General features: G+C 53.1%; 2 protein-coding genes across 5 annotated transcripts; one reads left to right on the top strand and one right to left on the bottom strand.

Moving 5' to 3' along the window:
* On the bottom strand, positions 1–17,806 carry PLAAT5 (phospholipase A and acyltransferase 5). The gene is made up of 7 exons (XM_046015763.1): positions 17,706–17,806; positions 9,916–10,443; positions 9,053–9,208; positions 6,977–7,085; positions 3,539–3,647; positions 2,229–2,491; positions 1–536 (listed from the first exon to the last, which is right to left on the bottom strand). The coding sequence occupies exons 1-7, from the start codon at positions 17,804–17,806 to the stop codon at positions 444–446; spliced, it is 1,359 nt and encodes a 452-aa protein (XP_045871719.1). The 3' UTR covers positions 1–443.
* LGALS12 (galectin 12) lies at positions 17,430–27,488 on the top strand. 4 transcript variants are annotated; one of them, XM_046014214.1, is made up of 10 exons: positions 17,430–17,671; positions 17,780–17,873; positions 19,569–19,657; positions 19,783–19,996; positions 20,829–20,948; positions 21,464–21,502; positions 22,137–22,163; positions 22,690–22,778; positions 25,672–25,822; positions 26,331–27,488. In XM_046014214.1, exons 2-10 carry the CDS (start codon positions 17,805–17,807, stop codon positions 26,475–26,477), a joined length of 945 nt encoding a protein of 314 aa, XP_045870170.1. In that variant the 5' UTR covers positions 17,430–17,671; positions 17,780–17,804; the 3' UTR covers positions 26,478–27,488. The 4 variants fall into 4 exon arrangements, 3 of the variants coding, with proteins under 3 accessions (XP_045870170.1, XP_045870171.1, XP_045870172.1); XR_006819882.1 differs by lacking the exon at positions 26,331–27,488 and having other exon boundaries at positions 17,430–17,873; positions 22,690–25,279; positions 25,672–25,780; XM_046014215.1 differs by lacking the exon at positions 22,137–22,163 and having other exon boundaries at positions 17,430–17,873.

Here is a 27,488-nt window from a genome sequence, read left to right as displayed (position 1 = left end):
CGACAAGCTGGAGACATTCTAGTTCAAGAACAAGAACTTCCGAAAAAGAGCTCTCTGTTCCTGGGAATGTTCAAGCAGAGGGTTCCAGGATGGCTTAGGTGGTAATCAAACATCACAGACCAGAGTCAGCCTGAGAAACCAGCAAGACCCTTCCCACCGGGAGGGAAATGACACAAGCCTAGGACATGCCTAGCACGGTGCCTGGTGCCTAACGGAAGCGTAATAATAAATATTAGTTTCTTCTCACCCCGAGAGTCCACGGATCTAGGATCACATATATTGGATGTATTTCTGGAGGGGTCTTTGGATACATTCTAGATTCTTCCAGAAGTTCACAATTTTCTCGAGTGGGGCTATGGAAAGAGAAGGCAAGGGGAGGCAAGGAGGCACGTCGTCCCTGCCGATGACAGCAGTTCCTCCTCTGCTTGGAGTTCCGAGCTCCTTCAGGCAGTTATGGGCTTGGGCCTGATGCTCTCCACGACGGCTGAGATGACCGCTCCCGCGGCCTTCGCGCCTTCCATCAGTGCGTGCTCCACCTGCAAAGCGGACCAGTTCACAGGACACTCAGGGGTGGTCCCAGGCTTGTGCTCTGCTCCTATCACTCCCCTTCAGCACCCAGCCTGCCTGGAGGAGCAAGTAACCTGTGCTAGCCTCTATTTCCAAAGATCCTAGCATTGCAAGGGACCTAGAGAAGTCAGGATGGCCCAGGATGGGACATCCAAGGCAGACACACCCCCTGTCCCTCCAGGGCATCCATGGCTCCTGGCCCCCTTGGTCTCTCAGAGCCACTCAGCCCAGGGTCTGCCTCTGGAGTAGGGGCAGGGAGGCAAAGGATCTCAGCGTGGCTGAACCACTGAGACCTTCATCTACATACAGGGAATCTGAGAGCCAGGGAGGGGAACTCACTTGGACAAAGTCATGGTAGGAATCAGTGTCTGAGCGTGGCCAACACCCCAGAGAAGGCCCCCTGCCATCCATTTGGTTCCTGGGGTCTTGTCATATACAAATGCTTGTGGGACGGGAGATCCCTGATACCAGAGCCCCCAAACCCCCCTGCACTGGAGTGAGGCCTCGGGAGAACGGAGTGCGGGCCGGGAGAGGACAGAAACAAAGGAGGAAGGTGCAGAAAGTGGAGGGGACAGGCGTGGGTGACCTGCTCACGCTCACTCAGCAACGACAAAGAGACCAGCACTGGGATTTGAGTCCAGTACCCTGAGGGGACACAAGAGTCACAGAAAAAAAAAGGTGTTCCTTCTTTAATTCTTCATTTCTCAATCTATTAAAAAGGGGATAATCAATGCACCTTCCACTCCTCTCATGGGGTTTAGTAAGGATCAAATAGGAAAGAGGGCTGCTCAGGTTGTCACAGATATTTTGAGCTATTTTTCAAAGCCCTTGAACACATGGACTGTGCCTCACTGGGGTTACGGACCCCAAACACAGCACGGACCAGGCCGGTAAGACGGACGAAGCTCGCAGGTGGCACATCGACCCCCACACCCCCCATCTAAAGAGACAGCCACTACTCGGCTGTACAGGGCGTCAGCGAGCAGGACACGGGCCTCATGGCCTGATCCATCAGTTGTTCCAAAATGCCTGTGAATTCAGATCTTTTTATATAAAATTTCTATATTTTGGAGGCGCCTGGGTGGCTCAGTGGGTTAAAGCCTCTGCCTTCGGCTCAGGTCATGATCCCAGGGTCCTGGGATCGAGCCCTGCATCGGGCTCTCTTCTCAGCGGGCAGCCTGCTTCTCGCCCCCTCTTTCTGCCTGCCTCTCTGCCTACTTGTGATCTCTGTCAGATAAATAAATAAAATCTTTTTTTAAAAATTTCTATATTTTTAAATGTCGGTAAGTCGTACAAATTAAAAAAACAAAACCCAACAACACTACCCATCCAAGCAAAACATGTCTGTGGGCCAGAGGTAGCCCCAAACCTCACTTTACCCCCATTTTGTGAAAGAACAAACAGAAAGAAGAGTCTGACCAAGGCGACCCCCCCCGCCCAAGGGTCCCAGCTCTACAGCCCAGAGCCTCTGCGCTCCTCCACGGGCTAACAGAGGGGAAACCACCTCCTGAACCGTGAAGTCCTGTGGACAGAGGAGGCCCCCCGCACAGCAAAGAGCGCGAAACCACTGACCCCCCCTCGGATCACCGAGGAGATGACAAGCCCCAGGGAGGCTCAGGCAGAAGCCACCGTCCTGGCAAAAGTCGCAAAGGTCGCCATACCTGCTGGCTCCGGGGCACGCCGTATCTGAGGTCATTGACAAAGTGCTCACAGTTCCCTTCGATCAGGCTGTACTGCACGATCTTGTTGATCATCTTTTTCGTGCGCTGGAGGATCTGGTCCACGGGCAGGGGCAGGTACGTCCCGTCCAGCTTGTTGTTGATCTTCCAGGAGCAGCCGCGCAGCACGTCCTCCAGACGGCTGTACCTCACCACCGCGCGGCTGCTGAAGACAGAAGTGATGCTGCCCGCCTCAAATTCCTCTCCTGGGGACCAAGAGGAACAGAAGCTGGAAAGCTGCGAGGGACAGCGGCGGGCAGCGGCGCAGGTAGTGCACTGGCTCTAAGATGTGGGTCAAGCGGCTTCCCTTCAAGGCCTCGGCTTTGGCATCTGTCGAAGGCATGGCCCCGAGGATGGGGAGTGGATGACATGAACTGCGCCGCCACCACCCCCGCCCCCCCAGTGAGACACCTGTCGCCTGGAGATCAGCCCATCACCCTTTTTTTTTTTTTAATGACAGATGATATTGAGCATCTTTTCCTGTAGGGGGGGCACAGGAGAGGGGCTCCGCCCTGCAGGGGGGAGGTGGGACCTAGGGAGGAGGATTGAGCCCTGGGGGTGAGGGCCATGAGTCCTCATGTGCGTGGCCACAGGCCTTTGGTCCCAGTGCCCTTCTGCAGTTTCATCCTGAGAGGACAGTACTCACGCAGGATGCAAAATTCAGAAGGCATCAGAGCACATGCAGGGGTGTCCCCTAGCCTCCCCTTCTCCCAGCGTCTCCTGGTCCCTTCGCACAAGGGGACCCCTGTGACTAAGTGTGTGTCTCCTGTTCTATCTTCTTCCATCACCACATCCTCCCATCAAATCTCCACTAAATTTTAATTAGTCACCAGTTGAATCTCAGCCTTGTACTAGGCGACCTTGAGGAATGAAAGGAAAGCTGTGTGTCTGGGGACAGTCAGAAAGAGCAGGGCGACAAGACCGGAAGCTGGAAGCAGCATCTAGGGGCCATCGGAACGTGCAGGTATCTGCACCCCTCCTGGGGAAGCCTCAGAAATAGGAGGAAGGACACCGAAGCCCAGCGAACACAGGGCCACCAGGCGCACTGCATCTCCCTTAGGGCTGGACGCTCGGGGGCATTTGGCGGACAGAGATCAAGCTCCGTCATCCAGTCCACTGAAGGCCAGGAACACGCTGAGTGTTTTTTTGCTAATGAAGGCAGCCGCTGAGGAACCTAATAACTAAATGCACTTATTCTTACTCCGCTAACTTCAATGTCAATATCAATATGTCAATAGAGTATCCACCCTTACTCGGGGCAGCCAGATGCACCACGCAGTCATCTTCCACGTAGATGGCCCAGTGCTCATAGCCGATTCGAAAAATCTCAATCAGGTCTCCGGGTCTGGGCCTTGGTTTGCCCTGTGAGGGGAGAAATAAGATAAAATAAAGAAGCTGCACCTGCCCAAGGAACTCGGAGACCCTGTCTGGGGATTAGCTACAGTCGGCCTGAAGACATGGGGTTTCATCGCTTTGTAGAAATCCAGGCTGCCAGAAGCTCTCTTCCCACGGAGGGTGGGTAGCGGGGGACGGGTTGGGGGGCAGGGCCTGCCCCCCCGCCTGCTGTCACTCAGGTTATTAAAGCCACAGAGGCTAACTGTGCCAGCGGCCAATGTATTGCCACTGGGCTCCAAATGCACCCTCCAGATAAGCTCTGTGATATGTACCGGAGCTCTTTTAAGCTTTTCTCCTTAAAAATGAGCACTTTGCTAAGCATTGCAAGAGGGAAGGTTTCTCCTGCAGGTTCTGGCTTGCAGCAGGGAGTGGGAAGGTGATGGTCAGTAGAATGGGTGTGAGGACCTCTGGCGGAGCTCTATCCGAGCCAGAAGCCTCCGACAGTAACCTTTCTCAGCCCTTCCGCAGAGAAATCAGTGCCCAAACACCTCCAGCACCTACTGGTGTCTTGGCTCCTTCTGCACGGATCCCACATGGACTGGTCCAGAGGATCCCCCCAAGTCTGCATGCTCAAACCACCTGCGGACAGCCCGCCACCACCACCGCCCCATGGCCAAACCAAACTTCTCTGCTCTCCTCTCTAATGAGGTCTGAACCCCTTCCAAGTCTGTCTTTCCCTGAGAATTCTCCCTCAGACCTGGAAGGCCATGCTGAGTTTCTTCATTTCTTATAGTTACTCTTATACAGTTTGACAATTCTTTAAACTTCCCCCTGTTTAATCTACTGGGTAGTTTCTATCTCTTGATTGGACCCAAAATGCTGGTACTCTATCCCCTGAAAGAGGCCTGGGGAGGAGACAGTGTGTGTGTGTGTGTGTGTGTGTGTGTGTGTGTAATGTGTGTGTGTGTGGGCGTGTGCTGCACGTGCGTGTATGTGGGCACAGTGCAGTATTGTGCACTTAAAAATTTACTAAGAGGGTAGATCTCACGTTAAGTGCTCTCTCAGCACAATAAAAAAAAAAAAAAGAAAAGAAAACCTAGAGCTTTTGCAATTGCAAACCCAAACTAAAAAAAAAGAAAAAGGACTCTCTTATCCCCTCCTTCTGTGCTATGCATCCCTCCCAAACTGTCCCTAAGTGTGTCCAGGAGGGGTCCTGGGGAGAAGTTCTGCTCACTGATTATTCCCTGAGGGCAGTCAGAGGCCGCAGAAACCTGGGGAGCCCCGGAGCGGATCACACCACCACACCCAGCCATCAGCTTCACAATGGCTTTGTCCTTACTCAACCAGTTGCTCACTTTAGTCTAATTTCCTCAAGGCTGCTCTCACCTCCCAGTTGCCAGCTCTATTTTCCTGGTGGAGGAGAGCCCTTTGCCTGGCAAAAATTCACAGAAGTAAAAGGAGGCACCCGTTTCTTTTCTGAACTACAATGTACAAAATTTACAAATTTACAGAACCATCACCACCATCCACTGGACTTCATTAAAATTTAAAAATTTCGTTCTTCGAGAGTTCTTGTTAAGAGAATGAAGACACAAGCCACAGACACTGAGAGGATCCTGCAAAGCATGTATCTGATGAAAGGCACGGACACAGAATTTCTGAAGAAACGAAGGGGGGAAACGGGCAAAAAGATTTGGACACTTCACCAAGGAAGATGGATATGGAAGATGTTCAACATCGTTAGTCCTTAGAGAAATGCAAATTAAAACCACAATGAGACCCTTACAGACCTATGACGATACCGACAATTAAAGAGACAACCAAATGCCGATGAGGAGACACTGGAACTTTCGCACACTGCTGGCGGGAATGTAAACGACACAACCGGTTTGGAAAGCAGGAGGTGAAAAATGCAACTATATATGGGGGAGCCTGGGTGGCTCAATTAAGCATCTGCCTCTGGCTCAGGGTCCTGAGACTGAGCCCCAGGAGGGCTCTGTGCTCCAAGGGGGAGACTGCTTGAGATTCTCTCTCTCCCTCTGCCCCTCCACCCCTTCTCTCTCTCAAATAAATAAATAAAATCTTTAAAAAAATAAATAAAATATTAAAAAATAAATACATCTGCCGTATGATCTAGCCATTTCATTCCTAGGTATTCACCCAAGAGAAAAGACAACATATGTCCATACAAAGACTTGGACACAAATGTTCGTGGCAACTTTATTTGTAATAGTCAAAAACTGGTAACAGCCCAAATGCCCATCAAGCGGTGAACGGACAAACAATGGTGTATTCATACAATGCATTACTACTCGGTAATAAAAAGGAATGAACTATTAATCACATGCAACAATATGGATATAACTTTACACGAAATTATATGAAAGGAGACGGACAAAAAGAGCCCATAGGATATGATTCCATTGAAAGAATTCTCTAGAAAATGCAAATTAATGTATAGTGACAAGAAGCCATCAGGGGCTGCCTGGGGATGGGGGGAGGGGTGAGACGAGGCGGGATTTACAAAAGAAAACAACGTTTTGGGAGTTATGGAAATGTCACTATCTTGACCGTGGTGATGGTTTCATGGGTGCACACACACCATACCAAACATATCCAACAGTATATTCTAAAAATGTATACTTTATCGTATATGAATATTGTAAGGGCCTATTTAACCAGAGTAGCCCGACCCCAGTTGAACTGCCATTTTGTTTTAAAACTTGGATTGACCTTACCCCCCCTCCAGGGGAACTTGGTTAGAGGCAAGTCCCGGAAACCAGTCCCAGGTAACAAAGTCCAAGTACAAGGGTGGGTCAGGTCAGGTGGAGACATTCAGTCAGTGGGGGCGCCTAGCTACGAAGGTGATGGGCTAGTTTCCATGACTACTGTGGGGTGAATTGTAATTCAATTAGCCACCTGTGTGTGGCCAGGCCCAACCACAAGGCCTTTGCTCTATAAAAGTTAGTCTGGAAAGCAGGGAGGGGTCGTCCTCTGTAAGGGGCGACCCCAACTGGTCTGTTTGATGGTCGGTGTGATTCCTGATGCTTGGCGCGAAATAAAGCTTTGCTTGACCTTCGCTTTGTATCAGTCTCGCTCCTTTAGTCACGGACCCATTGTTGGGGTACCCAATTTTGGGGGGACCCAACAATATGTATGATATAGCTATGCAGTTATAGCTCAGTGAAGCTTAATAGAGTTCAACAAAGCTGTTTTTTAAAAAAAATTTAGGGCACAACGAATATCCCAAATCAGCATGCACTTTAACCTGCCACACAGTCTAAATAAAGCAAAGAGTCTATAGAGAAGTCACGGGCATAGTAAAGATACACGCTAAGAACTCTTGTGACACCCACCTCAGCGGCTTGCTTTACTAATTTCCCGGCGCTCTCAGGCTTTGGGGCTGAATTCAGCTCTGCTCTTTTCTCCTTGGGTGTGGTCTCCAAGTTAACTATCGGCTTCTCCCTAGATGAATTTTGTGATCACAGAGTTAACGACTAACAACATTTCACCATTACTGGAAATTCTGTATTACTTCAGACTTGTGATTTTCGGATCTCTTTCAATTTCGAGAACCTAGGAAACAGCTTCCCCAAAGCGTGTTTCCGTGATCACGCTCTTAGCTGCCATACAAAATAATTGCCATTTCCTGCATTTCGGATGATCGTTAAACTGCTAATGATAGCAGTTAGTAGCTTTCAGAATTTTTTTTTTTTTACTGCTGATCATCTTTCTTACATGTTTATCAAAGTGACACCTGTACATAGCTTTAAAAAAATGGTAACGGGGGCACCTGGGTGGCTCAGCGGGTTAAGACGCTGCCTTCGGCTCAGGTCATGATCTCAGGGCCCTGGGATCGAGTCCCGCATCGGGCTCTCTGCTCGGCAGCGAGCCTGCTTCCCTCTCTCTCTCTCTGCCTGCCTCTCTGTCTACTTGTGATCTCTCTCTGTCAAATAAATAAATAAAATCTAAAAAAAAAAATGGTAACGGTACATAATGGCTTCTAATGAAATACAACAGGCCTCTCTATTCCCTCCCTTCCTTCTGCCCATCCTACTGGGAGAGGCAAACCCCTTGAGCTGTTTCTTCCAACAGCTACGTCTATAAATCTGAGAAATCTCATTAAGCCTCAATACTGTAACTGCATATATCTTGAAAGAAATCAATATATTTTGTTTCTTGAACCTAAACGTTATTTTGAGAGAACTGAAACCAAAGGCAGGAATAGCTTTGGGATAATATAGTGAAATATATTGGGGTCAAAAAGGCCTGGGTTTGGGGGGCCTGGTTGGCTCAGTCAGTAGAGTGCTAGAGTGTGTGACCCTTGATCTCGGGTTTGTGAGTTCAAGCCCTATGCTTGATGTGGAGATTACTTAAAAAAAAAATCTTAAAAAATATACAGGGTTTGAAGCCTGGCTCTGATCTTGCTATCGAACTTTGAGCTAGTAAATGAATGTGTCTGAACATCAGTTTGATTATAAAACAGAGATGAGAGTATTTGCATCTCAGAGTTGTCGAGAGGGTTAAAAGAGAGAGCATAATATATACACATCTGGTAAATTACCAACCAAAAAATGGCATTTTATTTGCCTTTCCCCCACACTTTACCTCTTCTCCAAAGTATAGTGGTACGGGGATGGAGTATAGCTCTTTCGGGAACATTCAGACCCTCACAATTTTAAAAAGAAGCAAACCAAGCTTATTATTATTATTATTATTATTATTATTATTATTATTATTAACATATAATGTATTATTTGTCACAGGGCTACAGATCTGTGAATCACCAGGCTTAACACAATTCACAGCACTCACCATAGCACATACCCTCCCCAACGTCCATAACCCAGCCACCCTCTCCCTCCCGGCCCCACCCCTACCCCCCAGCAAACCTCAATATGTTTTCTGAGATTAAGAATCTCTTATGGTTTGTCTCCCTCCCCAGTCCCATCTTGTTCATTTTTCCCCTCCCTAACCCCCACAACTCCCCGCCCTGCCTCTCAAATTCCTCATATCAGAGAGATCTTATGATAATCATCTTTCTCTGATTGACTTATTTTGCTTAGCACAATACTCTTTAGTTCCATCCAGGTCCTTGCAAATTGAAGCAAGTGTTTTTAATGAAAGTGAACTGAGGAAATTTGCAAGATCACATCATTCATTAATAAAACCACGTGGCCACACGGTAAACTGCAGTTCTCAGGGTTCTTGTGGCTAGAAACTGCTGCCAAGCAGGTCCTGCCAGTGGGTCCCAGGCCTGGTGGTCATCTATTATCTGGAGCACAGCAGCCCTCCCCTCCCTGGTTAGGGGGCAAGTCGGCTGGTTCCTATGGAAACCGGCTCGGGGTTTGCTTTCTAGGATTGCCATCAAAGTTGGTTCTTCAAAGTCTTCCCCACCAGAAGACCTAGTCCTTCCACACGGAGACTCTTACCCCTCCTGGCTGCTTCTGCTCAGCTCTGAGGTTCCCTTCTGTGGCTCCTTGGGCAAGAGCTGGACCAACGCTTGAGATGATTCTTCTGGTAGGGGGTGGGGAGTGGGGAGGAGGATGCTATTTAAACCACAACTGCCTGGACATCTGGGTGGCTCAGTCGGTTAAGCATCTGCCTTCAGACCCAGTCATGATCCCGGGATCCTGGGATGGAGCCCCACATTAGGCTCCCAGCTCGACAGGGAGCCTGCTTCTCCCCCTCCCTCTGCCACTCCCCTTGCTTTTGCTTTCAGGCTCTCCCACTCTAATAAATAAATGAAATCCTTAAAAAATAAATGAAAAACAAACCACAACTGCCTCCTACAGGGAACAATATCTGTGAAAGGATTGTTGGAGCGAGCACCGTGACATCTCTGTGAAGGTGGGCTCAGAGCTCCAGTCGAGAACCGTGCCTGGCCCGGTCAGCCCTCAGTTTTGGGGTGAGGAAGTGAGTGGGTTGTGAGACGGGGTGCCGGAGAGGTCTCAGCTCCCCTGGAAAGAAGAGACTCTGCAACTCTCAGAGATAAGCTCGGGGAGGCGATGAAGTGAGATCCCAGACATCCGGGGGCTAAACCTGACCCCAGAAGCTTCAGCGGCCCTCGGGTCCTAGAGCCATCGTCAGCCGTCCCGGAGCTGCCAACTCCGCTTCCAGCTCCACCCGGGACAGAGTCAGAGGGTGGACGCCCGAGGGAGGCGCCGGCCGCCGGGCTCGCTTTGGCTGAATTACCAACGGAAGATCATCCCAAATATATGCTCATTCCGGTTAACGGGCATTTCGCACGGGGTCCGATGGCCGACTGGGACCTGAGAATCACCCCACCCCACACCCCATAGGGCCTCCAGGCCGCCGGCTGCGGCTCGGCGGGGAGGAGCCGGGTTCCTGCGGCAGCGGCGACGAGAGCACAGGGGGCTGGTGGCCGGTCCCCAAGCCGCGTACCTGCGGCTCGCGGGGCGGGGCCGGGGCGGGGCCGGGGGAAGCGAGAGAGGCGGCGCCTTCTCTCCCCGCGGGCGGCGGGGCCCAGGCCCATCCCGTGCTGCGGCTCCGCACCGCCTGGGACCCGGTCGGCTCTGCGCGGGGCTGGCGGAGCCGGCGGGGCGGAGGGCGCTGGCGCGGCGCGGTGAGGACCTGCGGAGGGCGGGGGAGGCGCCTGGCCGCGAACCCCGGGCGCGCTGCAAACGGCGGAGGCGCGCGGGCGCCGTGCGCACGGCCGGGGGAACCGAGAGGGCGCTCAGGGGGGCGCTTAGAGGCCCAGGAAAGGCGAGGAAAGCGGCGGCGGAGGTCACAGGGGGTGCGGCGGGTTAGGTGGAAGGCGGCGCGAACAGGGGCACGGAGGCCGGAGATGCCTCCGACGCGGCTGCAGAAGCGGACGGAGGAGCGGCGAACGCACGGATGCCACCTTGGGCGGGCCTGGGGCCGCACGCTCAGGACTTCAGATCTTGAGGGTTTCACAGTTTTTATTTGAATTATTTATATAACTTAAATTATATATTTTGTAACTAATTATATATCATACGTAATATATACAGAAGAACACGGGGAGGGGCCCTGGGCGCCTCGGTCGGTTAGGCGTGGGACTCCCAATAATGGCTCCGGTCTTGATATCAGGGTGGTGAGTTCTAGACCAAGGATGGCTCCGCGCTGGGCACTGAGCTTACTTAAAAAAAAAAAAAAAAAAAGAACACGTGGAATACATGTAGTTGTAAAACGTAATAAAATTGCTTTTAAAGGACGCACCAGTCTACTTAAGAACGTCTGTGCGTTCGTCCCTTATCCCATCTCCCTGCTTCCCTCTGCCAGAAGTAACCTCTCCCAACCCTTGTGTCTATTATGCCCTTGCTCTTTTTTCCTAAGGATTTTATTTATCTGAGAGAGAGAGCGAGCACGAGCCGAGGCAGAGGCAAAGGGAGAGGAAACAGCAGACTCCGGGCTGAGTGGGGAGCCCTTCCCAGGGCTCGATCCTGGGATCATGACCTGAGCTGAAGGCCACGCTTAACCGACGGAGCCACCCAGGCTCTCTTGTGCCCTTGCCTTTTTTAAAGGTAGCTTCGTAAAACCCCTTCTTTGTACTTCTCATCCATCCTTTCCTTCTGTATATTGGAAGCTTCATAGAAATGGTGTGCTGTATGTTCTGAAACTTGCTTCTTTCAAAGCTGTTTCCATAATACCTACATCTTACTGTATAAATCTGTCAGTCATTTTCCCTGCTGGAAAACAGTCCATTCTGTGACCGTACCACAATTTATCCATCTGGTACCCAAGCCACATGGTTATTTCTGAATTTGGAATTAGAGATTATTGGAAAGAACCCAAATCGTGCCCTGACGATGCATGCAGGAGATTCTACAGAATTTAGTACCTGGGAAGGTATGCAAAGATTCAGCTTTACGACAAAACATTAAAACATTTCTCCAAGTGATGGCGCCAATTCAACTTCTACCAGCAGCGAGTAAGATTTCCTATGTATGGATTGGGGCACCTGGATGGTTCAGCGGGTTAAAGCCTCTGCCTTCGGCTCAGGTCATGATCCAAGGTCCCGGGATCGGCTCAGGTCATGATCCAAGGTCCTGGGATCGAGCCCCACATCGGGCTCTCTGCTTGGCAAAGAGCCTGCTTCACCCCCCCCCCCCCACTGCCTCTCTCCCTACTTGTGATCTCTGTCTGTCAAATAAATTTTAAAAATTAAAAAAAATTTAAAAAAAGAATTCCTGTGGATTTACATCTTCACCAACACTTAGTACTGTTATATTTGCTTTTTCCAGGTAAATGGATATAAAATAATATTTTACTAAGAAGTCTTACTGGAAGTTTTCATTTGCTTTTCACTGATCACTAAGATTGAAACATATATATATGTGTGTGTGTGTGTGTCTCTATATATATATACACATATATATATATATATATAATCAGCCATTTAGGTTTCCTCTTGTAAAAAGTGTCTTTTCATGTCTTTTGCTCAGTTTTCTCTGGAGTCGTCAGTTTTATTTGTTTACACATATTTTCTTCCAGGTAGTGGCTTGTCTTCACTTTCTTTATGGAGTCTCCAGTTAAAGAGAAGTTTTTAACTTTAATGCGGTAGAATTTATCAGTCCTCTCTTTTGTGGTTAGCACTCTGCTTCTTGCCATGAAGTTCTTTCTTGCTCTGAAGTCAGAAAAATATTCTCCTATATGTTCTTGTAAAAGTTTTAAATGTTGTCTTTTTCATTTAATCTACTTGGACTTGATTTTGCCCCATACGAATAATCCCCGTACGATTTAGCTCTGCATGGCTTATTAGTAGTTTCTTCCTCCTCCAGGAATGAGCAAGACCGCCTGTGTTATGTGTCAGACTTTAGAGAACAAGCAAGAATATCGCTGGCTGTATTCTACTCCACTGGTCAATGTGTCTGTCCTCATGCTCCTATCATGTGATCTTAATTACTAAATCTTTATAATAAATCTCGATATGTGGAATTCTGGAGACTCCCCCTCCTTTATTCTTTCACAGGAATTTCTCAACTATTCTTGGGCTTTTGCCCTTGCATAAAGATAGCTTGATAATTGCTCAAAATACTCTGTTGAGGGGCGCCTGGGTGACTCAGTGGGTTAAGCCTTGCCTTTGGCTCAGGTCATGGTCTCAGGGTCCTGGGATCGAGGCCTGCTTCCCCCCACCCCGCCTGCCTCTCCGCCTACTTGTGATCTCTCTCTCTCTGTCAAATAAATAAATAAAAATCTTAAAAAAAATACTCTGTTGACATCTTGATTGAAATTACATTGAATCCGTATGTCAATTTGGCAACTTCGAGCTTTACAGAATGGAGTCTTCCAATCAATTACATAGTATCCCTGTTTGTGAGGTCTTCTTTAACATCTTCCAATGAAGTATTTTTTTTATAAAGACTTCATTTATCCATTTGAGAGAGAGTGAGAGAGAGCATGAGAGGGGAGAAGGTCAGAGGGAGAAGCAGACTCCCCGCAGAGCTGGGAGCCCAATGTGGGACTCCATCCCGGGACTCCCGGGTCATGACCCGAGCTGAAGGCAGTTGCCCAACCAACTGAGCCACCCAGGTACCCTCAAAGTTTTACATTATTCTTCATAAAGATCTGATCTTCAGTATATTGCATTTTCCCTCTACTCATTGGGAAGTTTATCCGGGACTCTTTCATTTATTGCCCTTGAAATTTTAACATGCACGCTCAGAGTCCAGAAATAGTGTCTGAAACACCCCTCTGCAACAACGCAAGGATGTCAGAACATTCACCCCTGCCTTCCTCTCCCATGTTATTTTAGTTTTGCCCTTTTTTTAAAGCCTGAATTCACGTAATTACCATTCATATATTACACAGTCATTCGTTTAGATTTGCCGGTTGGCCACTACCATTGCTCACCACTCCTTTGCAGACCTTCCCTCTGACGTCATCTTTCTTCTTCCTAAAACATAGTCCTTTGGAACACCTACCATATATCTCTCCTGGCTCTCATGGTGTCCAGGTGAGACCCCGCACATCCTTCCATCAGGAACGAAATACGTCTGCTTCTGTTTCTTTCTGCGGTGTCACCAACATCGATGGCCAGTGCTAAACTATATTGGGTTTCAGTAACCGAAAATGATTGGAAAGTGACAGGAACCCAGCACGAAAGAGAGAGTCAACCTACATGGTCAAGAGCCATGGGCGAGGAAAAAATCACGCCACACCAAGTTTTTGGTTGAGATTCTTCCCCAGACTTATGTTGCATGGGGGAGGGAAGCCGGTTCATAGGATAAACATCAAAGGAATGAAAAGTGTTGTGGTGGCCTCTACTGCAGTTATGGGGGGTGTTTTTTCTTCCCCCATTTTACAACACTTCCATCCAGATGGTTCAATCTCTGTGTGGGGGGAGATAAATAAAAAGTGGTTGGCTTTGTCCTATTGGTTTTCTCCTCCAGGTGTATGTTGTCTCTCTTCAAGTCGACTGGAAGCTCCTTGAGAGCAAGAATGATTGCCCTTCCCTGTAATGACTATAGCACCTTGTCTCGAAAAATGGCCGCAGATGCAAACACTCTCTCACAGGGCAAAGGAGCACCCAAATAAGTTGAAACTGTCTTCTCCAGAGCGTATTAACAAGCTTTCAGGCAATAGCACTTCCATTCTGCCAAAAGGTGCTAACTGAAATACAAACAATCATAAGAGAATATTATGAACAATCATAGGCCAACAGACTGGGCAATCTGAAAGACAGGGGTAAATTCCTAGAAACGTATACACTAACAAATGTTCGGGGACTGAACATCCCCTGTCCAGGCCATTTCCTGCACCCTCTCCTTCCCCTAAAATGGTCCTGCCTGGAATTATCCATCTCCCCACCTTCCAGATTGTAACCGCAGCTTCTCTGTTTTTCCATTAGTTCACCAGACTCTTCCCAATCCTTTGGTTCAAGATGTTGGAGGCTTTTTTTTCTTTTCCTTTTGGCCTCTTTATCTTTCTTACCAGCCAGCTGTCCAGTTCCGATCCTTCCTGCCCAGGATTTCTACTCATTATCCTACTGTCTGTTCCAGGATGGTGCAGAACTGGTCCTGAGAGAAGGAGCATCTGTGAGACTCTCCAGGGACTTGGAAGGGAGCCAGAGAGACGAAGGCTAAGATGTAGACCAAAGTAGGTGAATCTGGGCATTAGTTTCTCCCCAGGCCCAGAGTTATACCCATGCAAGAGTAGGGATAGGGAAGAAGTTTCTAGATCAAAGAATGGGGAAGAAAGGGGCACCCTGAGGTCCCCAATTATGATTCTCCGGCTACTAACTGGTTCCTCACAGACAAACAGATAAATTTGCCTCTATGACAATCTGCAGCCGGTGAGAAGAGCAGCCGCCTCGTGTGGCCTTGTGCCAGGACTCCACGGCTGCTGGGGAGAGACAGAAGGTGCTGGTGGCCAGATAGGAGCCCGAAACCACAGCTCCAGGTTGTCAGTCATTCTCTTTTCTTTTTTTTTTTGATTTAATTTATTTATTTGACAGAGATCAGAAGCAGGTGGAGAGGCAGGCAGAGAGAGAGGAAGGGAAGCAGGCTCCCCGCCGAGCAGAGAGCCCGAAGGGGGACTCGATTCCAGGACCCTGGGATCATGACCGGAGCCGAAGGCAGAGGCTTTAACCCACTGAGCCACCCAGGCGCCCTAGTCATTCATTCTTTAAATACATTTGAGCACTTGGTTGGTGTCGGGCTTGCTTGGTGCTGAGGGTCTAAGTGTAAATTTGCCTTCATGGAATTTATAGCTGGGAAGAAGGGGAGGGGGAGACAAACATTAGACAATTCCTCGATATATAATGACCAGTTATGATAAAGGCTCAGAAGGACAAGCCCAGGTCTAGGGAGCTGGGGTGGAGTGGGGGCACCAGCCTAGGGCAGGGAAATCCCTCCCCCCTCCCATCAGTGTCAGGGTCATCATCAGGCCTTTCCCCTCTCCCACAAGTTCCCCTCCCTCTGGCTCAAGAAAAGGGATTTGTCCTGTCCCACTCCTGGACAGACCCACAGACACGAAGGCCCTCTCTCACTCTGTAGCCTCGCATGTTCCACAAGCTCTGGAGTCCTGCTTTAAGCCCAGCCAGGCCCCTCGCAGCTGTCAAAACCCAGGGAAGGAGAAATGAAATGCACCACCTTCTTCCTTCTGCTGTGGCCCTCATCAGCCCCCACTCCTGACCCCTGCAACGGTCTTGGCGTTCCAGGGGGAGACCAGCTACAACCATTCCTCTGAATTGTGCTCTGCCCCCCAAAATCAGATATTGAAGTCCTCACCCCCAGGAAATAGAATGAGACTCTATTTGGACATAAGGCCCTTTTTAAAAGGGTAATTAAGGTAAAATGAGTTCATATGGGTAGAATTCCAGAGGATTTGTCTACTTAACAAGAGATTAGGACACACACAGATCAAGGGGCAACCCTCCGCAAGCCTCAGGGAGGAAAAAAAATCCGTGTGGACACCTTGATCTTGGGCTTCTAGCTTCCAGAACCATGAGAAAATGAACATCTGTGTTTAAGCAGCCCTGTCTGTGCTATTTTACTATGCCGCCCTCCTTCCTCGATTCAGAGGGGGACCGAGGCCTGCTAGGAGGGTGAGGGAGGGCACATTCGCTTCAGGATGAAAGATGGGCACTGTGAAGGGGACCAGCACCCAGGCCTGCCTCCCAGCGGCAGGGCCCCCTGGCTTGCCCAACAGGATTCTCCACCTCCGTTTCTCCTCCACGGTGTGCATCCAGATTATTCTGTCTCAATACACCTCTGATCAAATTTCCCCACACAAAGCACCCCTGCAGCCTACCCAGCAAGATCCAAGCAAACTTCCTGGTTCCGCCCCCCAGGTCCTGCTGGTTAAGGCCCCAGTCAGTGAGGGCTTCTCCAACACCCACATGCATCAGAATCACCTGGGGAGCGTGTGAAAATGCAGATTCCCGCCGCCCCCCCCCCCCCAGAGAGATTCGCCTTCCATAGGTTTGGGGTGGGGCCCGGAAGGACACATTTCTAACAAGCTTCCAGGCCACGCTGATGCCACACTTGAGGGGCTCAGGCTCTGCTGCCTTTCCCCAGAACCGCCCCTATCCCTGCTCGGCCATCAGAGCGGCTTTCTTCTTCCCTCAGCTCCCCGGGCCCTGGAGCCTTTGCCCAGCCTGGCCTGCTGCCAGGAATTCCCTGCCGCCAAGTCCCACAGGGGGCTCAGATCCTGGGACCTCCCAAATCGGGATAAAGTTGAGGGGTTGTGCTGCCTTCAAGGGAAGGCTTTACTGGAATTCGAACCAGAACTGGAGGGACTCCAGTCCAAAGACTGGGGGATCTCAATGGAAAGGCAGATAGCTGGGTCCACCCCCAGACCCACAGACACAGACCTCCCGTGGAGACACTCTTCAGAAGTCGCCCTCTCAATACACAGATGAGCAAAGGGAGTCACAGAGAGGGCAAGTGACTTGGCCCAGGGCACACAGCACGCGCACGTTAAGCAGAGGCTGAGCGAGAACCCGGGTCTCCTTGGGTGGGGAACATTCTGCCCACTGCACCTCACGGCCTCTTCTGAGCCTCCAGGGGGCGCTCCTCTCCTCCTGCCCATTTCTCGCCATCCTGCACCTCCTTTCTGACCACAGCTGGGCCCTGGCATTTGTAGCTAAAGCTGAAATGGAGCCCCAGGGGATTATAAATCATGCAAAAGGGGAAAAATGGGAGAAAGGGCAGGGAAACCTCTCGGCCGGGAGGGGAGTCGGGCATGCAAAGCCACTCAGCCAAGTCCAAGAAGCTGGGGCGGGGCTTCTCCTGGGACCAGCCCACATGTGCCACCCACGGACCTCCGACTGGGGAGGGCTCCAAGGGGAGGCCGGGGAACCACAAACAGCAGGCCGGAAGAGAACCTGCCTCTGCCCTCCCTTTGCAACAGCTCCGTGCTTTCAGAGCCCAGTGCAAGTGGGGGCAGGGGGCTGGTTAGTTAGCTGCTTAGTTCAAGCTTCTTGCTCCTGGACTCGGATTTCTGCTGACAGCCCCAGTCCAGCTGGCGGGACTGGATCTGGGGTGTGCACCAGGGGTGGACCACTGCCCAGTGCTGCCCTCTCAGGCCTGCTGCGAGGGGCACCGGGACCCTGCTGGACCCAGGTGAGGCTAACCGCTAAGGGAGTTGCCCTGGCACCTCAGATCCTGGCTGGGAAAGGCAAGTCGGGCCAGTGGGGGCAGTGCCAGGGCTCCTGGAATCTGGATCTGCAGGCCGAGTTGGAGGCGCTCCATTTCCATGTCACCTGGAGAAAAACTGGACCCACTTCCTGACCCCTTCATCCTGCAGCCGCCCATCTTCCACCCGGTGAGCAGCCGCTCTGGTCTGGAATCTCCAGGTCCCAGGGCTCCCCCCGACTCCAACTGGACCCCAGACTCCCAGGCAGGTGGAGAGGCCTTCGGTTTGGGGCCATCCCCCCAGCACCTGCTCCTAGACTCTGGAAGGCCCTCCTGAGCTTAGCGAAGTGGCTGACCAGCTAATTCCCACTTGGGTGCAAATGATGGGGCTCACCGGGTCCTTACGTTTTAAAAGTAATAGAACCTGGAGTCAGGGCTGGGCTCCTACCGTGTGATGGGGGCCAGGCTAGGAGGATCTGGGGCTCCTGGGGCACTGAGTACCTAGGGTGGTCTCATCTCCAGCCAGGAAGAGAGTCATGTTGGAACCTCCAACTCGACGATGGCCGTGGGAGTCCCTCATGTCCTCCTCCTGCTCAGTGCCCACATGGATTTGCTGAAGTCTGGTTTTGCTTTACAGAAGGCTGAACGCCAGCACACTCTGTCCTCCCATGAATAATACTAATTATCACTTTCTCTTGACTTGGCCCTCTCCCCCAGGGAGAGCTGCAGCAGCTCGGTAATTACTACAGGCCAGGCCTGGAGCCTGGGAAGTGGGAGGGACGGCGGGACTGAGCCTGGCTAAGCTGTGGGCCCTCCGACAGCCAGCCAGGAGCTCCAGCACCTCCCTGGATGCCTGAGTAATGGGGTGAAGCAGCTCCCCAGGTTACAAGCTCCCTCCTCGCTCTGCAGGCTGTGAGCTTCTACCTGGAGGGCAGCACTGTTGGGGCTCAGGTCCTTCTAGGTGGTTCGGAGAACACGAGAAAGCCAGTCTTGGTTATGCTGATGTGTACCTGGGACGTGTTTCCCATTCATTCTGCAAACACCTATTCACAGCCTACACTGTGCCAGGCGAGGCCCTTGAGCACAGAAGGGAAAAGCAAGGCTTCAGCTCCGAGTGGCCTGAGCCTCCAGCAGAAACAGCCAGTCCCCTGCTTTCCCCGTAAGCCCACCAATGGCCAAGCTGACCATAGAGTGAAGCATTCCAGGAACACAGGGGACGGAAGGAAAAACTCAGTCACCCTAGTGGACAGTGCTTGGAGAAGGTGTCAGAGAACCTCGAAAGTCAAGTTGGATCTCACAGGGCCAAGGGAGAGCAGAGGAAGCGGCTCTGAAAAGGCAGGGAGTTGTAAACGTGTGTGTGTTGTGTTTTAGGAATTCTGTACAGCTTCTGTGTGGGGAGCAGTGAACCTGGGAAGGTAGGCTGGGCGGTTATTGGGTATCTTTCCCGGCATCCATATCAGGGTCCCAACTTGTCCAGCCTTCTGCCTGCCGCCCGTCTTCCCCGCTCCCCAGTTCCTGAGCTTGGGCAAGTAAACAGCCTCAGGACCTCAAAGCCCCACTGCTGGAGGTCAGGGCAAGTCTCACTGAGGACCCTTCTGTGCCCAGGGAGCTGGGGAGAGGGGCGGGGCTAGTGCTCCAAGGGGGCGGGCGATGGAACTGAACTTGGCTTCCCCAGGGCAACGTGACTTTGACATGTGAGGGTCCAGGAAAGGGGAAAAGGTGGAAGAGAACCCTAATTTTCCCCCCATAAGGACATTTTCTGTTGGGGGCAGGAGAGTGGAGTTTTCTTGTTCTTCTCTCCCCCACCCTCTGCCCACCTGATATGGGGATCCCTCCTAAGACCCATTCCCCAGCCCCATATGGCAAGCTTTCCCCCCTTGTTCAGGTGGTTCCTTATGTCGCGACAATTTTCGGTGGCCTGCGTGCGGGCAAGATGGTCATGCTACAGGGAGTGGTCCCTCTAGAGGCACGCAGGTAAGGGGGTGCTCCGCGGGGCTGCTGGGACTCAGCCCCAGAGGCATCAAGCTGGAGGCTCCTCTCTGCCTTCGGGATCTCGGGGTTTCTGACCAGGGGTGCCCTTCAAGAGCTCCTCTCCCCAGGTTCCAGGTGGACTTCCAGTGCGGCTGCAGCGTGCACCCCCGGCCGGATATCGCCGTCCATTTCAACCCTCGCTTCCACACCACCAAGCCCCACGTCATCTGCAACACCCTGCACTCGGGGCGCTGGGAGGCCGAGGCCCGGTGGCCCCGCGTGCCCCTGCAGAGAGGAGCCCCCTTCCGCCTCCTCTTTCTCTTTGGAAACGAGGAAATGAAGGTGAGGGGAAGGGATGGGCTTTGGCGTCTAGAACCTTCATCCTTCTCCTCCTCCTTCCTTCCACTGAATTCTCCACGTCACTGTGAGGAGGAGCATCCCCGGGAGGGCTTGAGACCTGAGAGGACTGAGCAGCCGCCGAGCCTCGCTCCAAGCTGCCCTGGGCCCACGTGGGCTGGGACCCATGGTGGCAAGAAAGCTCTCTCGTGCCTGGCCCTGGCCCTGGGGAGGGCACCAGAGCCATGGTCCTAGCAAGTACTTTAAGAGCCTGCAATGTGATGCGCTCTGTCCTAGCCCCTCAGTATCCACTTGTTAGAGCCTCACGAGGGGGGTAACTCACACGCTGCCCATCTCACCACGGCAGAGGGGGCAGGGCGCAGGGAGCGAGAACACCCCTTCAAGGCTTTCTCCACGGATGGGAACTCCTGCCAGAAAGATGCAGGACCTTGACCTCTCCGGCGGGGAAAGGGGAGATGATGGAAGCCAGCAGTAGAAGGAAGTCCCTGTGGGGGAGGAGTCGTCCGACCTCCTGAACCCCCATTTCCTCACCTGGGGCCGGGGCTGCTGCTGCTGAGGGATGGCCTAGGGCAGTGCTGTGTCGGGGCCGAGGGACAGTCAAAGGGGTCTTGGTTCCAAGGCCAGCTGTGCAACTTTGGGAAGGTCACGGAGCTTCCCACACCTTGGGCACCTCGTCGGCCAAACGTGCCTGCCTCCCAGAGTGGGTGTGAAGTTAAACGAGGGACGGTCCAGGTAAGAGCACCCCATGAGGCCAGGCGGATTCAGTGCACCTAGGTGCTGCTGAGCTGTCTGTCTGTCCGTGCGTCTGTCTCTCCAGGTGAGTGTGAACGGACAACACTTTCTCCACTACCGCTACCGGCTCCCGCTGTCTCGTGTGGACACCCTGGGAGTATTTGGTGACATCCTGGTGGAGGCTATTGGATTCCTGAACATCAGCGTGAGTTCCCTGAGTGGCAACGGCTCCTGCCTCCCCCTGGTGTCTGGGCGGGCCCAGGAGCCCCTGCTGCCCCAGGCAGGCCCTGTCACACCCATTACGACCACGGTGGAGGGGATCCATCAAGGTGTGGGATTCGAGCGGGGCTGAGAAGGTGCCCACAGAAGGGGACCCAAAAGCAATGGCCAGGAGGTGATCTGCTTGGACACTTGCAGCCGGGGGACCCAAGCATCCGTAGCTCTGTCCCTTGCCCCTGAGGAGCTTATGGAAAATGCAGATTTCTAGGACCCGCCACCAGACATGCCGACTCCCTAAGTCTGAGGTGGGGCCTAGGAATCAGCATGGGCGAGTGCCAGGTTTGAGGACCCCTGACAAGGCCTGCAGGGAGAGTGAGGACCCACCAAAGCCAGCTTCTGCCCACCCCAGGGGCCTCGGCAGGGTAAGCGGGAGCCCTGCAAATGACTCGCGGAGCTCGGAGGGCCTGAATCCCACGTGTTGCGTCTTCTCTTCCCTGACAGCCATTTGCGGAGGGCGGCAGCGAGTACCCAGTTGGATACGTGAGTCTCTGGGGAGCAGCGTTGGCCCTCACGGTTCTGGCCACACTAGCTGAGCCACCAGCGTTCCCAGCTCCCCCGGCTTCACCTGCTACTCACTGGACTTGCCCCATTTGACAAAAGCCAGCTGCCCCTTCCCTCACTGGGCAGTTGCCATGGATACTGGTTCCCCCCCCACCCCCCAACACTCCATTGCCCACAAGCCTGGATTTGCCTCTCCCAGCCGGAGCCGGGGTCTGCTTGGGAAGATGGATGGGGCGGGCTGGCTGCGCAGGGTGGGCAGAGCCCCAGGGCTCCTATCAGAAGATCCCGCCAAGTTGGAACTTTCCGTTGCACCCTCCAGGGCGAGGCAGCTGGGGTTGGCCTGCAGGACAGAGGGGGAGATGAGGTCCAGGGCCACACAGTAAGTGAATGGCGGGACGCTCTGTGCAGGTCTAACGCATTCTTCCAGACCCAGCGTCCATCTGAATCTAAGAGGGCCCCCCTCAGCGCTCTCATCGTTCACCTGTGTTGTTTTTAAGAGAGACAAACCCCAGATACACCCAATTCTTCATAATAATATGGAGAAGCTTTCTTTCGCTGAGCAAACTCTGCATGGTTTCCACGTCTCCTTTCTCTTTCTTTCTCCCCTCGACAGCCTTTCCTGCTGAAGAGCCCCAGCCTGGTGAGTGACCTCCCTCCTGGGTCACCTTGTGGAGGTGTCATCCTGAGGAAGCACCCCCCCCCAGTGAAAAATGCCCCCAGCATCAAGGTTCCCCCTTCCTCTGTAGAAACCTCCAGCTTCATTTTCCCTTTTCTCCATTTACGCTGCATACCATTATCTGAGATTCTGCTGTGCCAGGCCCGTGCCAGGCTCCAGAATAGAGGGACCAGCCAGTCCCAGCCCTCCAGTGGTTCACAGGCTGCTGGAGAGACAGACCCACGAACAGGCCATGACAGTTCAGGATGCACCAATGGGGGACATATTATTGCTTATGGCCCCCGGGAAGAGGGGGCGACCACGGAGCTCAACCCTGAAAGGCCAGAGAGAGCCGAGGCCTGCGGTAGATGTTTGATAAATGAGCATAGTTGAGTGTCCTCCTGGCCGCACTCCTAGAGACAGACACCTGCTGCAGGGCTCCCCTGGGGGCAGCAGCTCTCCCCAGACCCCTGCATGCCTCCCTTCTCAGTCACCTCCCATCTCCCTACAGGAGGTGCCCTGCTCGCGTGCCCTTCCCCGGGGTCTCTGGCCCGGACAGGTCATCGTGCTGCGGGGGCTGGTCTTGCCGGAGCCCAAGGAGTACGTATCCACGTGGAAGGGAGGGAGAAATCTCCGAGTCGAGCATGAGCTCCACAAGCTAACACCATCTCTAACAAGCTCTAACAGCTCCACAAGCTCCATCTCTAACACCACTGCCCCGTCGTGGAGCTTGTGGCTGCGAGTGTGCTCAGTGCTTAGTCCCAACCACTGAGCACTGGACGGTGCCCGGTGCTCAGGTTGCCCCCGTGGCTCCGACAGCCCCAATTCTGGGAATACCCTCCCTGCCTGTCCATCTGGTCAGGCCAACCAGCCTCTCCTCACAGGTGCCAGCTGGGGCCTCTGGAAAGGTCCTTTAAGGGCTCACGCTGAGACCCAGATCGAGAATTCAACCTCTCCAGGTGACACGGCACAGGGTTTGGGAAACATGGCCAGGCAGCCCCAGAGAGAAGGCCTGGTCCCCGGCAGTGGGAGCTTGGAGCCGTACACCAACTACACGGTGCTGCCTAATCTCTCCAACAGGGGGCGCTCCTGCTCCACTCCGCAAACCGGCGCACTCCAAAGCCACTTTCGCTTTCTTTTTCCTTCTTTTTTTCCTCTCCTCCTTCCCTCCAGCTGGAATTGCGTTAGCTTTTATGACTTTTCTGGGCCCGATCGCCTGGGTTAATAGTGCCAGCTCCAGGGGTGGTATGCATGCTTAGAATTGGACCAGGCGCACAGTAAGCGCTCTACCGATGTGGTGGTCATCAAAATGATCCCCATGGAGGGGCGGGAGGGAAGGAAAGTGCCGTGTCTCCCCCCTTTCCGTTTCGGTTTTGTTTTCTGGAGTCCCTGACCTCAGTGAACTCTTGCCCTGTCTGCTCTTTCTTGAGCGGTCCTGTGAATTCTGGAGCAGGTGCACACCATCGCCCCGGACAGCATGAACCTCCAGAGCCAGGCACAACAGGGTTGGAGTCCTGGCTGGAGTCCTGGCTTGGAGCCACACCCCAACGATACAGATGCTGCGTAATCACTCCCGTATGGGACCGTGTGTCCCATGAACCGTGCGCTCTTGGGGCAAGTCACGACAGCCCTCTGCGCCTGGAGACCCGAGTTTCCCCATCGGAATAAAAGGAGAGAGATCATCTCAGTCCTACAGGGAAAATGAAAAAGTTCCCAGGGTTACAAACAACACCCTCCCGCACAAAAACTTGGGAGACATGATACCAAGTTCATGTTCTAGTTCAAAGTCGAATGGCTATATCAGTGACGCAGCAAGTAAACTGCTCTTTCTCGAGGGCCGGACGGGTGACAAAGAGTGAAGCCCTGGGTTGGGAAGGAAACGTGTGGAAAGTTTTTCCATAGAGCCACTCAGGCCCAGCCTTCTGATTGTTTTTAAAGAAGCAGGAACCCATCTTTCCTAGAAACTTTCCCAGTTTGGGAACATGGTATGACCTTGAAGTCGAAGAACACTGTGGACCAGCCAGGACATTTCTACAGGCCACTTGGGCCATGGGCCGCCAACAGGAAGACTTAGAAGTCCACAGTAAATGCTGTTACTGTTGTTTTCTGGAAGCGACTGTGGCTTCAACTGGACAGAGGGTGTTGGAGTTGGAAGGCACAGAATTCGTCCGCATTAAAAATCTGTCCTTCCCTCTCCATCCCTCCCCGTAGCACTGGGGTGGGGGGGGGGTGGGGGGCGGAGCCAGAGCTGCAGCTGCCCCAGGACTTCACTAGGTGTCTGAGGACAGTCCGTTACCATCCAGGGCTGTGCGGGAAAGGAATGGAGGAGGCAGGGGGACACTGAGGCCTCTAGGAGTTCTCAGGCCAATGGGAAGGGCTTGGGGCTGTGGGCTAGAGGCTCCCTGTGGTACACTCTCCGGGACCCTGGCTTTCCAAACTTCTTCCCAGTGGTGAGCCCTTGCTGGTTCCTTCCCAAAGCTGGAAATGTCTAGGGCATCCTCCTAGAACGGATCCAATGAAAGTCCCTGAAAGACCCATCCACGGTGCACCTTCCCCACCCCCCCACACCCCCACCCCTCCGCTTCCATCGCCTCCCCCTGCTTTGCTGTTCCACGCTATACCTCCTGGTCTCCCGGCTATCAGGCTATTATCAACCACTTCTTGATACCCAAGGCATCAGCCACCAGTAACTTCCCAGGTGGTTGTTTCAAAGGAAGCTCCCTGGACATGAAAAGGAATCTGGCTCCCCTCTGAGGGGCTGGTGCCAGGCAGTAGAAAGGCTCCAAATCTGGAGTCCTGCGTTGTGCCCAGCCTGAAGCCTTACAGCTATTACTAGTGACAGACCCAGCCATGTGACTTCTTGTCCTTGTCACTTACACGGGCTGCTGAACCTCAAGGCACAGGATTTCCAGGAGGACTCCATAAAAACACCTACTGTGTGCCAGGCACTCACTAACTTTCACGTACCGTATCTCCTTTGTTCCTGTCAATAGGAGGGATTGGACCATAGAGCGGTATTTATTACACAGTGGGTGTGATTTGTGCTGATTCCATGGCTGGTTGCTGTTCTAGCACTTTACACAGGAGAGCTGGTGAGGCAGGTACAGTGCCCTGCTCCCCACACTACGGAGCAGGAAACTGAGGCACAGGGACGTGAAGCGACCTCCCCAAGCTCCCAGGACTAGGAAGCAGCAGAGCAGGGTTGAACCCAGGTGGCTCTAACCTCCACATGATTTGCAAAACACTTAAGATGACACAGCATGGAGCACCCAGTACATGTTAGCTATTAGTAATACGATTCTCCCCATCTCGAGGGGGGAAAACGAGGCTCAGGCAAGGTCTTTTGCTCCCCCAGCGTCCTCCAGCCTGTGGGCGGCAACGTGGGGATTCCTACCCTCTCTCAGCGGCTCTCCTGCATCCGTCCCTGCACTTAGGGTCTGGCAACCACGGCTCAGAGGAGTCAGGGAGCCCCTTCTCCCTCCCCTTCTCGTAGCTTCACACTGAGCCTGCGGGACGAGGCCGCTCACGTGCCTGTGATGCTCCGAGCTTCCTTCGCAGACAGAACTCTGGCCTGGATCTCGCGCTGGGGATGCAAGAAGCTGATCTCAGCCCCCTTCCTCTTCTATCCACAGCGATTCTTCGAGGTCAGTCGGAGCCAAGTGGCCTGGTCCCTCCGGGGCGGGGTACAGAGCAGCATTCCCATGGGGAGACAGGGGTGCGTCCTAGGGCTGGGAAGCCAGAGCCTGCCAGGAGGAGCAGACATCCAGGCCACGGCTCTCAACCCTCCATGCACCCGCCAGCGATCCTACTCCCAAAACACGGATTTAATCAATCAGGGCAGACCCTGGTTATTTAACCGCCCCCCACCCCACCATGCCTCCAAAGTGCTACCAGGGTTGAGAACCAGCACTCACGGGAAGGCAATGGGCACAGATGGTGGGACTGAGGCCCAGGGCTGGGATGATCATCATGAAAGGTCACAGCGGTCTGGTGACAAGTTGGGCACCCAGGCCTGTTCCTTCCCACAAGCGGGTGTCCCACGGTTCCAGTCTTTGTGACCTCCGAGGGGAGAGCTCGCTGGGTGGAGGGTAAGGCAGGCAGTGGAGGGTCGGTCTGTCCAGAAGCCTGGAGACCCCTCCTGTCCTTCTCCAGGTGCTGCTCCTGTGCCAGGAGGGAGGGCTGAAGCTGGCACTCAACGGGCAGGGCCTGGGCGCCACCAGCCTACAGCGGCAGACCCTTGAGCGACTGCGGGAGCTCCGGGTCAGTGGCCATGTCCAGCTCTACTGCGTCCACTGCTGAAGAGTGAGCCGGGGACCCTGCCAGGGAAGGGGAGGGCCGTGCCCGGCACCCCTTGGTGTAGCTCCACTCTCCACCTTTCCTTGAGCCGCGTGCCTGTCACCGCTACCAGAGTCTGAAGGGGCTTTGGGTCCCACAGCAGAGGGAAGCCTCCTCCAACTCGGGACCCCCTCCACCAGGAGCCTGGGACTTGGCTCTCTCCTCCTGCAGGCCCTAGACAGGGGGCAGGGGAAGCAGCCTAATAAAGACACTCAAAGGTACAGTGGCTGAGGGGCACCGTGGTGGCTCGGTCAGCTAAGCATCGGACTCTTAATTTCAGCTCAGGTCAGGATCTCAAGGTCATAAGATCGAGCCCCACGACAGGCTCTGCGCTCAGTAGGGAGTCCGCCTGAGAGTCTCTCTCTCCCTGCCCCCTCCGCCCTGCTCAAGCTCTCTCTCTCTAATAAATAAATAAAATCTTTAAAAAGAAGAAGAAGACGATGACAGTGGCTTAAAGCATTGAGGCACGTGTTTCCTTCTCATCTAATAGTTCTGGGGAAAATGGTCCCCGGTCAGTGGTGCAGCTCAGCTCCCCGTGGACCTTTAGGAGGGTCTCAGCCACGGTGCCCACATTCCCAGGGCATCGGCACCATCTGGGGGCCTGAACCTCGGCTGCCACCTTCCCTAGGTTTCGGTCACTGAGAAAATAATTAGGGAATGTGGACAAGGCCCACCTGCTTTCAGAAGCCCCAGCCTAGGCTGGGCACACCCTGTGTAAATTCGCGTCTCCTCCACAGCAATAGGTCACGGGGCCACGGGGGCAAGGAAGGCTGGACACGAGCTCCAGCAGGAGGGCCACGTGCCTGGCCATGGTTCTCTGCTGTGATTCCTGGTATGTGGGGATCTATGTGTACTGTCTTATTTTGTGTTTTCCACTTCCTGGGCTACTTTCCCCCCATATTTTCAGCTTCTTTGCTCGCTGCTGGACTGATGAAATCTTTATGACCCTCCCCACCTTTGTTGTTGTTGTTGTTA

This window comes from Meles meles, chromosome 8 (assembly GCF_922984935.1).
Source record: "Meles meles chromosome 8, mMelMel3.1 paternal haplotype, whole genome shotgun sequence".
NCBI lineage: Eukaryota > Metazoa > Chordata > Mammalia > Carnivora > Mustelidae > Meles > Meles meles.
Note: the sequence above shows the minus strand (reverse complement) of the source record. Positions and strands in the feature narration are given on the sequence as shown.